The sequence below is a fragment of the Erpetoichthys calabaricus genome, chromosome 14 (genome assembly GCF_900747795.2).
Source record: "Erpetoichthys calabaricus chromosome 14, fErpCal1.3, whole genome shotgun sequence".
NCBI classification, from domain to species: domain Eukaryota; kingdom Metazoa; phylum Chordata; class Cladistia; order Polypteriformes; family Polypteridae; genus Erpetoichthys; species Erpetoichthys calabaricus.
In genome coordinates this window covers 70226947-70242264 of record NC_041407.2, presented here as the reverse complement: position 1 = coordinate 70242264, position 15318 = coordinate 70226947, and the positions used below count along the sequence as shown (strand labels likewise).

At 37.8% G+C, this 15318-nt stretch overlaps 1 protein-coding gene across 2 annotated transcripts in view; it reads left to right on the top strand.

The window, feature by feature from the left end:
• Positions 1–15318, top strand: part of LOC114665246 (mucin-5AC) — a 47317-nt gene that overhangs the window by 17835 nt on the left and 14164 nt on the right. For both annotated transcript variants that reach the window (XM_028819697.2, XM_051919103.1), the window contains exons 2-3: positions 6183–6271; positions 6754–6870. In XM_028819697.2, the coding sequence (XP_028675530.1) occupies positions 6247–6271; positions 6754–6870 (142 nt within the window). In that variant the 5' untranslated portion in view covers positions 6183–6246. The remainder of the gene's footprint in view (positions 1–6182; positions 6272–6753; positions 6871–15318) is intronic.

Genomic DNA, 15318 nt, shown 5'->3' with positions numbered 1-15318 from the left:
CATCACAGAGATGCTAACCGTTTACAGACCAAGTCGACCAGCTGAGATCGAAATAGGGGGAAATGGGTTTTAGCTATTATGCAACACAAAAATGGGATTATCTGCCAAAACATGTTAGAGATGCCCCAACAGTAGAAACTTTCAAATCAAAATAAAAAACACTTATTTTTCTGTGTATTTGACTGATTATGTACTGTGCTGCACTATTGCTGAACTGAAATGCTGCTGTGTCACCATATTATTCTCTTCATTTTACATACTGTTTTAACATTTTACTGTCATTTAGTTGTATTTTATTTCTTTATTGTATTTTATCCCTATCATGTAAAGCACTTTGAAGTGCCTAATGGCCTAATTTTTGTTTCTATATATTCTTAAAGGTTATCAGTGCATAGGCATTTGTAAATATGATTATGATTATGTTTACAGAGCATCCAGAAAGTATTCAAAGCTCATCACTTTTTCCACATTTTGTTATGTTACAGCCTTATTCCAAAATGGATTAAATTCATTTTTTTCCTCAGAATTCTACACACAACAACCCATAATGACAACGTGAAAAAAGTTTACTTGAGGTTTTTGCAAATTTATTAAAAATAAAAAAATTGAGAAAGCAAATGTACATAAGTATTCACAGCCTTTGCCGTGAAGCTTGAAATTGAGCTCAGGTGCCTCCTGTTTCCCCTGATCATCCTTGAGATGTTTCTGCAGCTTCATTGGAGTCCACCTGTGGTAAATTCAGTTTCCTGGACATGATTTGGAAAGGCACACACCTGTCTATATAAGGTCCCACAGTTGACAGTTCATGTCAGAGCACAAACCAAGCATGAAGTCAAAGGAATTGTCTGTAGACCTCCAAGACAGGATTGTCTCGAGGCATATATCTAATCTTATATCTAGAAAAATTTCTGCTGCTTTGAAGGTCCCAATGAGCACAGTGACCTCCATCATCCGTAAGTGGAAGAAGTTTGAAACCACCAGGACTCTTCCTAGAGCTGGCCGGCCATCTAAACTGAGCGATTGGGGGAGAAGGGCCTTAGTCAGGGAGGTGACCAAGAACCCGATGGTCACTCTGTCAGAGCTCCAGAGGTCTTCTGTGGAGAGAGGAGAACCTTCCAGAAAGACAACCATCTCTGCAGCAATCCACCAATCAGGCCTGTATGGTAGAGTGGCCAGACGGAAGCCACTCCTTAGTAAAAGGCACATGGTAGCCCACCTGGAGTTTGACAAAAGGCACCTGAAGGACTCTCAGACCATGAGAAAGAAAATTCTCTGGTCTGATGAGACAAAGATTGAACTCTTTGGTGTGAATGCCAGGCATCACGTTTGGATGAAACCAGGCACCGCTCATCACCAGGCCAATACCATCCCTACAGTGAAGCATGGTGGTGGCAACATCATACTGTGGGGATGTTTTTCATCGGCAGGGACTAGGAGACTAGTCAGGATAAAGGGAAAGATGACTGCAGCAATGTACACAGACATCCTGGATGAAAACCTGCTCCAGAGCGCTCTTGACCTCAGACTGGTGCGATGGTTCATCTTTCAGCAGGAAAACAACCCTAAGCACACAGCAAAGATATCAAAGGAGTGGCTTCAGGACCATTTCTGTGAATGTCCTTGAGTGGTCCAGCCAGAGCCCAGACGTGAATCCGATTGAACATCTCTGGAGAGATCTTAAAATGGCTGTGCACCGACACTTCCCATCCAACCTGATGGAGCTTGAGAGGTGCTGCAAAGAGGAATGGGCAAAACTGGCCAAAGATAGGTGTGCCAAGCTTGTGGCATCATATTCAAAAAGACTTGAGGCTGTAATTGCTGCCAAAGGTGCATCGACAAAGTATTGAGCAAATGCTGTGAATACTTATGTACATGTGATTTCTCAGTTATTTTACTTTTAATAAATTTGCAAAAATCTCAAGTAAACTTTTTTCACATTGTCATTATGGGATGTTGTGTGTAGAACAAATGAAAAAAATGAATTTAATCCATTTTGGAATAAGGCTGTAACATAACAAAATGTGGAAAAAGTGATGCGCTGTGAATACTTTCCGGATGCTCTGTACATGTAAATACTGAGTATTATGCAGAGGCAGAAAAATGACTGTGCAAGATGGCTGACATCTTTAGTAAGACTGATCTGACTTTTGTTTTACATTTTTTTACATCCATCCATCCATTATCCAACCCGCTATATCCTAACTACAATGTCACAGGGGTCTGCTGGAGCCAATCCCAGCCAACACAGGCCGCAAGGCAGGAAACAAACCCTGGGCAGGGTGCCAGCCCACCGCAGAATTTTTTTATAGTCAATCATTATAATATCTTGTTTTAGCTTGACAGGAATTCAGTAGTTACATTTACTTCTATTCATGTATATTTTTAAAAGCATTAAAAATGAGTTATGTTTTCCTCTGCCACAATTTTATTTTTCTTATGGCTGCTGCCATCTTTGTTGTGCCTTTTGCTGTGCAGGATGATTGGAAGTTTTATACTGCATGAGTATAAATGTCAGTGTTGTGCACCTTCTGGATTCTCATAAATAATCTTAGCATTCAGTTTGGTTATGCACTTTCAAGATTTCTTGGTTAAGAATTCTTTCTGCACTGTAATACATTTCGGCTTTCGTTACTTGTAATTCTCTGATTTTCCACACTCTCGCTTAGTTCTTTAGTACATCAATTTGCATTTCATGTCCTTGGTTTTAAAACATATTTGACTTTCCGGTAAGTACATTGGATAGTTTTTTGATTAATTTCAATTTCCTGATTGTAAAGTAAAAATATTCAGCTGCCTAAGAGCTTGCAGGAAGTACATGAATGAAAGAGAGCCGTGTTAAAGTGATATTCTGTGCCAATGTCACCACCCTCTGCTGTGAAATGTGGTCCTGAGCTGAACAAGTGCCACACCAGGGCAGTATGTCAGTCAGTTACTGTTTACGTGTAGAGGTTGACAAGCAGAGCTAGAGACGTTTTGACTTTCTCCAGACATCTGAAAAAGAAAATACATCAATAAGCCTTCTTGAAAATATCTGAGGTGTGCAAAACTGATGATGACTCCACGTATTTTAAAGCTGTTGACCCTGTCCACAACATGGGTTTTAACACAGACTTCAGGAAGCAGAAGAAAGCCTATACTACCATCTATGAGCGGTTCTTTAATTTTAATGATTGTAGAACATTATAAAAATTGTGAGTAGAAGAGGTCATTCAGCCAAACAAGCTTTCCATCCTATTCGCCTCGCTTGTCTAAAATAACATCCTATCGAGATTTGACGCTCCCTACTCTCTACCACACTACTTGGTAATTTATTCCATGTGTCTATGGTTCTTTGCATGAAGGAAAACTTTCTGTTATCTGTGTAAAATATGTCTTTAACAAGTTTCCAATTGAGTCCAAGTTTTTTTTGTTTCAGAATTGACAACTGGGATCTAATTTACTAATTCCTGTCATACTTTTAAACTTCAATCAGGTCCCCTCTTAATCTCTTTATGCTTGAACTTAAAAGGCTCAACTTCAGTCTTTCATCATAGCTCACACCTCTTCATGCCTAGTCACTCTTCTCTGGACTTTGTCTTTTTTGTAATATGGAGGCCAAACCTGAACACAGTACTTCAGGTAAGGCCTCACTAGTGCATTATATAAGTTAGGGATAACCTCCCTTGACTTGTACTCCACACCTTGTGATAGAAAATCTAAAGTCCTATTAGCTTTCTTGATTGCTTCTGTACCCTACTACGCCTTCTAAGGTGTAATTTCAAGTTTCTGACCTTCCATTGTGGATTCAAATCTATCATTTTGACTTCCAGTTCCTACATGTAATGCTTCATATGAAAAAAGGAAAAAATGTGATATTGTTGTTCTGCTACCAATGTATCAAAAGGCACACATCCTGTCTGTAAGCTGATAATGGTGTGACCAGCTGTTTATAAGGGTTTGGTGATCATTATTAACAACTATGGAAAAGCATTATATAGGTTTCAGTCTTCCCACTTCTGCAAGGTTTTATACATTACATAGATGCACATGATGCATTTGTACAGTGGATTTAATTTCATGCATATTTCTTCTGTATATTATTTTGTGAATTGGTATGTTTCTGTTAGATGGAATTCATTCACTTTACATTCAAGTGTTATATTTTATATATTTTAGATTAGATTGTTTTATCCATGACATTGTCTTGTGACTTGATTAGCAAAATGGTAAAATATGTGGTTTTCTTTGCAAATTGGTTCATTCGACAACTTGTTAATCCATCCATCCATCCATCCATCCATCCATCCATCCATCCATCCATCCATCCATTCTCCAAACACACTTATCCTATGAATGGACGCATGAAAGCTGCAGCCTATGTGCCACTTAACACCCTCTCTTTTTTTGCTGTATTAATTAAATCTAATTTTGTAAATGTACTGGCTGTGCTACCCATCTAAGATGGGTTAAAATCTAAGTAATCAATATATTCCTCAGTGTATTCAGCATTAATGTTTTTTAGTATTTTATAATGCATGTAGTAATACCATACATTAACACATAATTGAGTGTTCCAATGATGGTTGCCCTTCTAGAAGTTTCTCCCATCTCCACATACTGTAGGTTTCCTGTAGTTCAGCCAGAGTGGCCATTGGGTTCTTGGCCATGTCTCTTACCATGGTCTTTCTTCTCCATTTGCTCAGTTCTAATGGGTAACCAACTCTAGGAGGTGTCATGGTTGTTCCAAACTTATTCCATTTAAGAATTATGGAGGCCACTGTGGTCATGGGATCCTTCAGTGCTGAAAGAATTTTTTTTCTTAGTCTTCCTCAGATCTGTGCCTCCACACCATGCTGTCTCTTAGCTCTGCAGGGAATTCATTCAACTTCATGGCTTGGCGTTGCTCAGTTGCACATTGTAAACTGTAATAAATTAAAAGAAAATTATGTTTCATGTTGCATTAGAGGTATTCGTCTCGTTATATGTTTTTGTTCTATTTGGCTTTGAAATTAACACGCAAATTCTTTTTAAACTTACACTTTTACTGTAAAACTTCATTAAAAACAATTTTTTTAATTCACTTTTTGTCAATATCACATTGAATTTTGATTCCGTGTTTGGACATTGTGACAATGCAACATATAAATGCCCATGAGTGAATATCGTTTCTTTCTCTCTAATAAATAAACCGACTAATTAATTTGACTTCATCGTGTCACAGTGCTAGGATTGCCCATGTACTCATTTCTTCTGTCGATAACCCTTCGGGATGAGATTCTTTAAAAACATTTGGATATAAGTCTTCTTTTATTGGGAACTTAAAGTGAGGAAAATGTAAAAATTTATGAGAGCTGAGAGCGCAGGAACTGTGTCTGACAAAAGCATTCACACGAATGAGAGGCGAGAGGACCGTGGTTGAAAATGGCTGAGAGGAGGGCAAGACTTGAAAAAATCTCTTGGCAATAGTCTCGTCTCGTGGGACTTGAAAAAATCTCTTGGCAAAAGTCTTGTCTCAAGATTTTCTTTTATAATAGAGAGATATGGATGTTTAACACATGCTGTTTTGTTGGTCATACTCACTGTTATGTTGGGTATATGACAGCAGTGAATAGGCAGGCAGTATAATGTAGTGCTGTGGACTTTAAACTAGTAGATGCCAGTTCATTTGTGACCCTGAGTAAGTCATTTAACATGCATTTTCTGCAGTTTGTAATAACTGTATATAATATATATATATTATATATATATATATATATATATATATATATATGTATATATATATATATATATATATATATATATATATATATATATATATATATATATATAATGTGTCCTTGTCTTGTTGCCCATGGTTAAGGATTTCTTCCAAAAATTCAATGACAAAAAATAATGCTCTGAAGATTTGAATAAAATCTTGTAAGATTTAATGATGCATACTGTTTTCATACTCTCTTCATCCAGTCCAGGGTTGTGAGAGCCAAGGAAAATCCTGTGAGTGCTGGACACAGGGCAAAAAACAAACCAGGAAGGGGTGCCAGTCCATGACATTGCACCAGATTAGGCTAAAGCAACTTAGTATACTTTGGAATAATTGGAATATGTAGGTTATTGAACTTTTAGTGCAAAAGAAATGTGGAATGAGGTTAGTGTTTGAAACAAATTTGTGATTCAATTTCTTTTTTGTACTTGTGTTATTTCAGCCAGTGATGCTTTTTTAGATTGGGCTAACAATTTTATATTACTGAAGCAACAAGAAACAGCACAATGTCTGAGTTTCATTTATTTAAAGGTAAGTAAGCAAACAACATTACAAGCTAGCATAAATATTTAATGATATTTAATCACTTTGTATGTACTATAATAAATTAGATCAGAAAAAGGATTTTTAGTGGGAATAAGCAGGAGTGGTTTATCAGTAGACTGTGGGTTTTGTGTATTCATAAACAGCATGTGTAAGGTATAATTAAAGTTCTTTTGTCCCAGAGGGGATTTCTGAAACCCAAGAAGCTGCTAGTAGAATGGCCAGCTTTATGCCTTTTGTATACAATTTTAAATGTAGATGCTGTGCTTTTTTTTAAAAAGTTTTGTTATCTACAGTAAATAATTAAATAGTACTGCAAAATAAATAAATAAAAAATAAAAAGATCAACAGTCTATTTTAAAAATGCATTACTATTATTACATTTTAAAGCAATATGTTTATACATATGTAAATGTATATTTCACTAGAAGTGGTACCTTCTATTTATATTATATAACCCGCTTTTCTAGGTTTTATCCTGTTTTATATTCTCTTGTCATTTGGTACCATCCTGGTATCTGCACAAGTCTCGACTACGTTATCCTCTTTGCCAACAGCAACAAGTATCCGAGGGACAGATGTTACAGGTGAGTTTTCTTTACATAGCAATAACAAGCAGCCTCTTTACGCCTATTTACTGCACTTGAAATTGAATAATAATAATAATAATAATAACGCTATTTTAGAGATCCAGGCAGTAATGTGGGCGGCATGGCAGCACAAAGACAGCAGTGCTGCTACGTAGTAAGGAGGCTGAGGTTCTAGTCCAGAGTACTCCCTGGAATTTGCATGTTCTCCCAGTGTCCGCAGGGATGTGTTCCAGTGTCCTCTCACATTCCAAGATAAGCACGTTAGGTGAACTGGTGTTGCTAAACTTGCCCTTGTTTATGTGTGCACACATGTGTGTCTGCTCACCCTGTGATGGGATGGCACCCTGTCCAGGGATAGAAAATGGATGTATGGGAATATTAATGTATGAGCATAATAATTAAAATGTATCCTTATGAAATAATCTGCTAGGAAGAATGCTAATATGATGCAAACTATTTATATACCATAAGTGCTGGTCAAACACTATATCACATATTGTGTTTAACATAATATTCTCAAAGTTGATTAGTTCAGTATAGGGTTCTGAGTGGCAAGAGTTTATATGAGCAGCATCCACCTTAAGGCAATGCAGTGTAATAATAATGCTCAGAAATGAAAATAAATAAAGGAGAAATGAACTCATTTAAAGACCACACAAAGTGCACTTGTTTTGTTTGTTAATGTTCTTTTGCTGTTGCCTGTTTGTAATACCTAGCATTATTATAATTGGTCTTTGCTTTTACCCATCATGAGATGTTTCTTGTGTGACACCCTTGGCAACAAAACACCTTTTTATAGCCCATCAATGCATAGTAACCCAGCTGTTAGCAATTTGCACAGATAGGAGGTGGAACTTCTTTCTGACGACTTACAGACTTCAGTTGCTTCCTGGCCATTCCTTGCCTCAGTGTATTGCTTTTTCTTAGTGTGTTCAATACTTTTTTCTCTGTGTCATTCCACTTTATTATACATACCTTTATCTATGGTCTTTAATACTGTGAAGTCTTTACAGGTGCTGGTCATAAAATTAGAATATCATGACAAAGTTGATTTATTTCAGTAATTCCATTCAAAAAGTGAAACTTGTATATTAGATTCATTCATTACACACAGACTGATGTATTTCAAATGTTTATTTCTTTTAATGTTGATGATTATAACTGACAACTAATGAAAGTCCCAAATTCAGTATCTCGGAAAATTAGAATATTGTGAAAAGGTTCAATATTGAAGACACCTGGTGCCACACTCTAATCAGCTAATTAACTCAAAACACCTGCTAAAGCCTTTAAATGGTCTCTCAGTCTAGTTCTGTAGGCTACACAATCATGGGGAAGACTGCTGACTTGACAATTGTCCAAAAGACGACCATTGACACCTTGCACAAGGAGGGCAAGACACAAAAGGTCATTGCTAAAGAGGCTGGCTGTTCACAGAGTTCTGTGTCCAAGCACATTAATAGAGAGGCGGAGGGAAGGACAAGATGTGGTAGAAAAAAGTGTACAAGCAATAGGGATAACCGCACCCTGGAGGGGATTGTGAAACAAAACCCATTCAAAAATGTGGGGGAGATTCACAAAGAGTGGACTGCAGCTGGAGTCAGTGCTTTAAGAACCACCACACACAGGCGTATGCAAGACATGGGTTTCAGCTGTCGCATTCCTTGTGTCAAGCCACTCTTGAACAAGAGACAGCGTCAGAAGCGTCTCGCCTTTGGACTGCTGCTGAGTGGTCCAAAGTTATGTTCTCTGATGAAAGTAAATTTTGCATTTCCTTTGGAAATCAAGGTCCCAGAGTCTGGAAGAAGAGAGGAGAGGCACAGAATCAATGTTGCTTGAGGTCCATATAAAGTTTCCATAGTCAGTGATGGTTTGGGGCGCCATGTCATCTGCTGGTGTTGGTCCATTGTGTTTTCTGAGGTCCAAGGTCAATGCAGCCGTCTACCAGGAAGTTTTAGAGCACTTCATGCTTCCTGCTGCTGACGAACATTATGGAGATGCAGATTTCATTTTCCAACAGGACCTGGCACCTGCACACAGTGCCAAAGCTACTAGTACCTGGTTTAAGGACCATGGTATCCCTGTTCTTGATTGGCCAGCAAACTCGCCTGACCTTAACCCCATAGAAAATCTATGGGGTATTGTGAAGAGGAAGATGCAATATGCCAGACCCAACAATTCAGAAGAGCTGAAGGCCACTATCAGAGCAACATGGGCTCTCATAACACCTGAGCAGTGCCACAGACTGATCGACTCCATGCCACGCCGCATTGCTGCAGTAATCCAGGCCAAAGGAGCCCCAACTAAATATTGAGTGCTGTACATGCTCATACTTTTCATGTTCATACCTTTCAGTTGGCCAACATTTCTAAAAATCCTTTTTTTGCATTGGTCTTAATTGATATACTAATTTTCCGAGATACTGAATTTGGGACTTTCATTAGTTGTCAGTTATAATCATCAAAATTAAAAGAAATAAACATTTGAAATACATCAGTCTGTGTGTAATGAATGAATCTAATATAGAAGTTTCACTTTTTGAATGGAATTACTGAAATAAATCAACTTTGTTATGATATTCTAATTTTATGACCAGCACCTGTATATTTGTGGATTTCTTGAGTTAATACCAATATCTGGTGAGAATTTCATATGAATAGCCTCATTAGAAATATGTGTACTGAAAAAAATGTTAATGCTTTCAATACTTATTTCCCCCGCTGTATGTCTTTTAGGAATAAGTTAAACTTGAACTGGTTATTTTAAAGAAAGAAAAAATATTCTGGCAAGTAAGTATATATTCTAAATGAAAAGGGTAAAAAAAAAACCATAATTTGAGTTTAAGGGTTTTACTGATAAGTAGAGCTGTGTTTTGATGTTTACTTAACCTTCCCATCAGAGTCTTTAAGATTGTATTAAGTACTAAATCAGGTTGTGAAATTTGTGGTGAGGGTAAAGAGGGAAACAAAATTTTAGTGGGTTTAGCTATATGAGCTCCCCTTTTATGGATACAGGTTGAAGAATGAGAACACCTTCCCCTATCAGGAAGAAAGCTTGGAGGATGAAAGGCAAGTTTCATGAACCTCAGTGATAAGAGGACAATAAAAAGTCAGCCAATGAACTGGCTAGTGACAGAGAGTGTGACAGACACAGACACAGAGAAAGCTGACTAGAGATGACATGACAGTTCGACTACAGTGAGAAGTAACCTAAAGGAGCTGAACAGAAATGATAACCTGATCAGAGACTTGGTGTACTGTAACTAAGAATATGGGATGCCTGGACTCAACATGCACATATTGAAAGTGTTGTTAATCTTCATCATCTGCCAAAATTACACATGATCCAGGTTAAAATGGTATGAAGCCACATCTATAGTTTGCTTTTGGTTAATAGTAATAACTAGTATTATATATCCCTATAGGTTAGCAACTTTGTGAATAAAGATATGGGAGTATCAACAGAGGTGCAACATACAACTGTAGTCTACAGAAAAAGAATCTGTGCAATTGATAAAAGGGGATTCAGTGTTTATAGGAAAGATATTCTCAAACCCTTCCCACAATGAAGCCTTCAGAAACCAACCTTTGAGAAGATGCGATTTCTCTGCAAGGCCCACTCACGCACAACTCCAAAGTCAATTAGGAATAATCTGTGAAAGAGATGTGGAACAAAAACTGAAGCACCCAGATCAAAACTCATATGCAGCCACTTGATTGGCAACCAGGAAATGGATTCCACTCAAAGGTGTGCAGCAGGACAAAACACTGTGCAGCCATGTCTTCCTATCAATGAAATAAGACGTGTTTAATAATTGATACTAAAATAAAGAATAGGAATGAGGAGGTCACATGACATTTAGTAAATCAACAGATAAAAACAGAGTGTGGAGCCCACCCTGAGGTGTTTGACTTCTGGATCTTGAACATAAGAAGCATGCTTTTGCGACAAAACAACTAATGGGATATTTTAGTGTTTCATGCCAGTGTAAACTTAATATTTTTTTATTCTGCACCAAATTTAATTCTGTTTGTATTTCTTGACTTGGGATGTGATACAGACCCTTTTTAAAAATTGTTAAATTTTCCACTTAAATAAATGTTCCCTTAATTTTCAATAATATTCTCAGTTATGTGACTCACTGTTTATAGATGATTTTGAAAACTTTAAGAACTAGATTATGTCCCATTCTCTGCTTAAGAACAAAGAGGTTTAACTCCCTTAACTGGAGCATGATGACCAGAACTGCACAAAGTGCTCAGATGATGTAGCCTCACTATTGCATTATAGTGTCTGAGAAAAAGGATTTCACAGTATAACTTTAATATTTTATTTGCCTTTCTAATTGTTTCTACACATTGACTGGATGATGAGAATCAAGCATCAACATCCATCCATTATCCAACCTGCTATATCCGAACTACAGGGTCACGGGTGTCTGCTGGAGCCAATCCCAGCCAACATAGGATGCAAGGCAGGAAACAAACCCCAGGCAGGGGGCCAGCCCACCGCAGGGCACACACACACTAGGGACAATTTAGAATCGCCAATGCACCTAACCTGCATGTCTTTGGACTGTGGGAGGAAACCCACACAGATACAGGGAGAACATGCAAACTCCACGCAGGGAGGACCCGGGAAGCGAACCCGGGTCTCCTAACTGCGAGGCAGCAGCGCTACCCACTGCGCTACCGTGCCACCAGCATCAACATAAATTCCTAAATTCTCGTCCTAATTTCCATCAACTTCATGAGCAAATCAAGGCAAATTTATAACTCTGAGGTAAAAACTGGATGCCCATGGCCTCAGAAGCTAGAACACTTCCAGAAGCAGCAGATTCTAGCCTGTCCAATATGATTCTGTACATTTTGTACCAGGATTTTGCTCATTTACAGAAAAAGCAGCATAAGAAGAGGGGAAAGAAAGAAGGAAGGAAATGTTCACAGTGTGGAGAGCTGTTTCAGTACTTAAGTTCATAATGGAAAATCCAAAGTGAAAAGGCTTACTGCAAATAAATAGCTGCTGTTTAGCTGATGCACGGTGTGAGATAAACTAAGCATAGCTTAATCAATCAAAAGTTTAAAAGAAATGGGTATTTTCTAAAAGCAACAAAGGTATCAAACACAGATGATGACAAAGAGTATTATTTTTCAGTAAAGGGACAGCTCTTGTTAGGAGTAGCAGAAAACAAATGATTCAAACTAAAAGTATAGGTTGTAAGGTCTTCTATTAAAGTCAACATCTGGAATTTAACATTTTTTCTTACCAATTACATCCAAAAAGTATATTACTCTGACAATCCCTTCTGCTTGCAGCAGTGTTGCTTTCAGATTTTAAGAACAACTGACTGTTATTGCAAATTCATCATGCGACTTAAACATTAGATTATGTTGTCAGAATATCAGGTTCCATAATAACTTTCCACTGAGGTTAGTGTGGTTGGAATAATCAGAGCAAGGGATGTTTTCTTAACTTACAATACCTATAAAAATGGTTCACCCCCTTGGAAATTTTCATATTTTATTGATATAGAGCATTGAATCACAGTGGACTTAATTTGCCTTTTTTGACATTGATTAGCATAAAAAGATTTTAATGTCAATGTGAAAACAGATCTCTGCAAAGGGGTCTAAATTATGAATATAAAACAGAAAATAACTGATCACATAAGTAATGTGACCCACCTAAATCATCACTGGGACAGCCAATTGGTTTTAGAAGTCACATTAATAGTACAATGGAGATTTCCTGTCTGGGGTTTAAGCTGATTGTAGTATAAATGGACCTCAACTGGAAGGTCCAGCTTGTGGTTAGTCTCTATCATGGCCTAACCTACAAAATGACGACAAATGAACACTCCAAGCAACTACATGAAAAGGGGATTTAAAAACACAATTCTGGGGATGGAGACAGGAAATATCCAATTCTATTTGTAATTAATTTAGACTTTACAGATATATCTTTCACTTTGACATTTAAAGAGTCCTTTTCTGTTTATCAGCGTCATAAAGCCAAATTAAATCCATTGTTATTCAATGCTGTGTAACAATAAAAGGTGAAAATTTTCAAGAGGGTGAATACATTTTATAGGCACAGTATAATGTGTAAAACATGTAATATACAGTAATTACAGAAGGGTGTCTTAGAAAACTAGAAAAAATGATAGTGCTGGACTGTAACTGAGGAGAGCTCACACCGTGAGACAATCATCAGTGGGCTGGAGGCAATCGGAGGCTGGACATTTGTAAGATCTGTTTTGTCAGTGACTGTGACATTGTTACATTATTATTTCTTATACTGTAGTTGTTAGTTTTCAGACTCTCACAATTATTCTCTTAACCCTTCATTTGCTCTTATAATATTACTTGCAAAATACCCGTGCTTTGCAGCGGTGAAGTACTGCTTTAAAATTTTAAATAATAAACTGAGGGAAAATGTACCAATAATTATTTGTTAAGGATCTCTTTGTATACCACGTTGTCAGTTCGCCCCTCCGGTTGTAATATGACCAAGCTGTGTGCTGAGTACTGTTGAGCATGCAACGTACAGTTGGCCATGTGAAAAGCAGTCTTGCCTCAAATCAATGCCAACCTTTTGTAGGGTCTGTCCCTGAGACTTATTAATTGTCATTGCGAAGCAGAGCGTTACTGGAAATTGGAGGCGTATGAATTGAAATGGGAGATCAGAGGGTATAACGGGGATGCAAGGAATAAAAACTCTCTCCCCTAAGCCACTGCCAGTAAAAGTAGTTGCCTCAATTAGGTTCTTTTGCAGGCATGTGACCTGAAGTCTCGTGCCATTACAAAGTTTCGGTGCCTGTAAGTTTCTCAGTAACATTATTGGTGCCCCAACCTTCAAAATTAGATTATGCTCAGGAGTGCCTGGAGGATTCAGAGTGTGGACCGAGCTGCAGGCTATGGACGTATATATGTACGTAAGTAGGATTCAGTTAGCGTTGGGAACCCGCGTACCAAATTTCTTGAAGATGGGCCCATTAAGTAACAAAGACCATTGGAAAGTTCAATATGGCGGCCGACAGTGGTGTCATACCACCGAAATAAGTACGTACATCGGTTTCGGTTAGTGCAGGGAAGCCGCCTACCAAATTTCGTGAAGATGGGGCCATAAATAAGAAAGTTTAACATGTCGGACGTTGTTGATCGTTATGACCGTTATGTGTAGAATTTCAAAATGAAACCTGCTTAACTTTTGTAAGTAAGCTGTAAGGAATGAGCCTGCCAAATTTCAGCCTTCTACCTACACGGGAAGTTGGAGAGTTAGTAATGAGTGAGTCAGTGAGGGTTTTGCCTTTTATTAGTATAGATGTATATGTGTATGTATATATGTGTGTGTGTGCATATATATATATATATATGTACATATGTATATATATATATATATATATATATATATAATGTATATATATGTGTATATATATATATATGTATATATATGTATATATATGTATGTATTTATGTATCCCAAAATTCACCTTAATTCTGCACTTTCTTACGCTTGTTTTATTTCGTTTATTGTACGTATAGTTCGTGGATACACCTGACTCGAATTGCATGGATTTGGCTTAATATTTACAGATTTTATGGACTCCACTTTACTGGGAACAGCTGAGTCTGTGGATCACGGGACGAGACCTACGAATATTTCTTTGTACCTGGCGATCTAGCACCTCGGGATGATCTGTCTCCGTGATTATATTCGCTATGCTGTTCTGCTCCCGTTTCATCTTACAGTACCCTACGACTGGGAACTTATCTGTTGTTCATACTAACCTGGTTTATGGCTTATGGCTCCGGGGCGATCACGCCTGAAAATACCAAGCGTTACTGTTTATTGCTGTGTATTGGAACATCCAAATCCTGCTTCCTCCTCCTGCTGTGCTTTCTGCTGCTTGCTATCGCCGCTCACCTACGCTACCACACCCGCCTGTCCTACCGGCTCTGTTGTGCTGTGCTGCTTCTCCACTGCTATCAGCTACGTATCACTATTTTAGCACTTTGAGTACTGAGAAAAACGCTATATAAATGTAATGAATTATTATTATTTATTATTAAACACTAAAGTACACAAACGAAGTAGAAAGTAACACTAAACCGCACACCGCATCTACTAAACACTAAGAAACACTAAAGAAAAAATACTATTCAGTAAGTACCGCGTCTACTAAACAGTAATTCAGTAAAGGAGAAAGGACGGCAAGACTGCGGAGCTCAGCTAGGAGCGAAATGAAGTGAATGAAATCAGGTGAATGGGAGGGGAGATGATCACGTGACTCCAACACCCGCCTTAACTCTCTGTCCCTCCACAAACACAGTCACACGGATCCTAACTCTCCTTTATATATATAGAAGATTACATTCTCTAGTTAGTTAGTTTATTACATTTATTAATAAAAGGTGACAGTAGTGGACTTAAAAACTAGAAGGT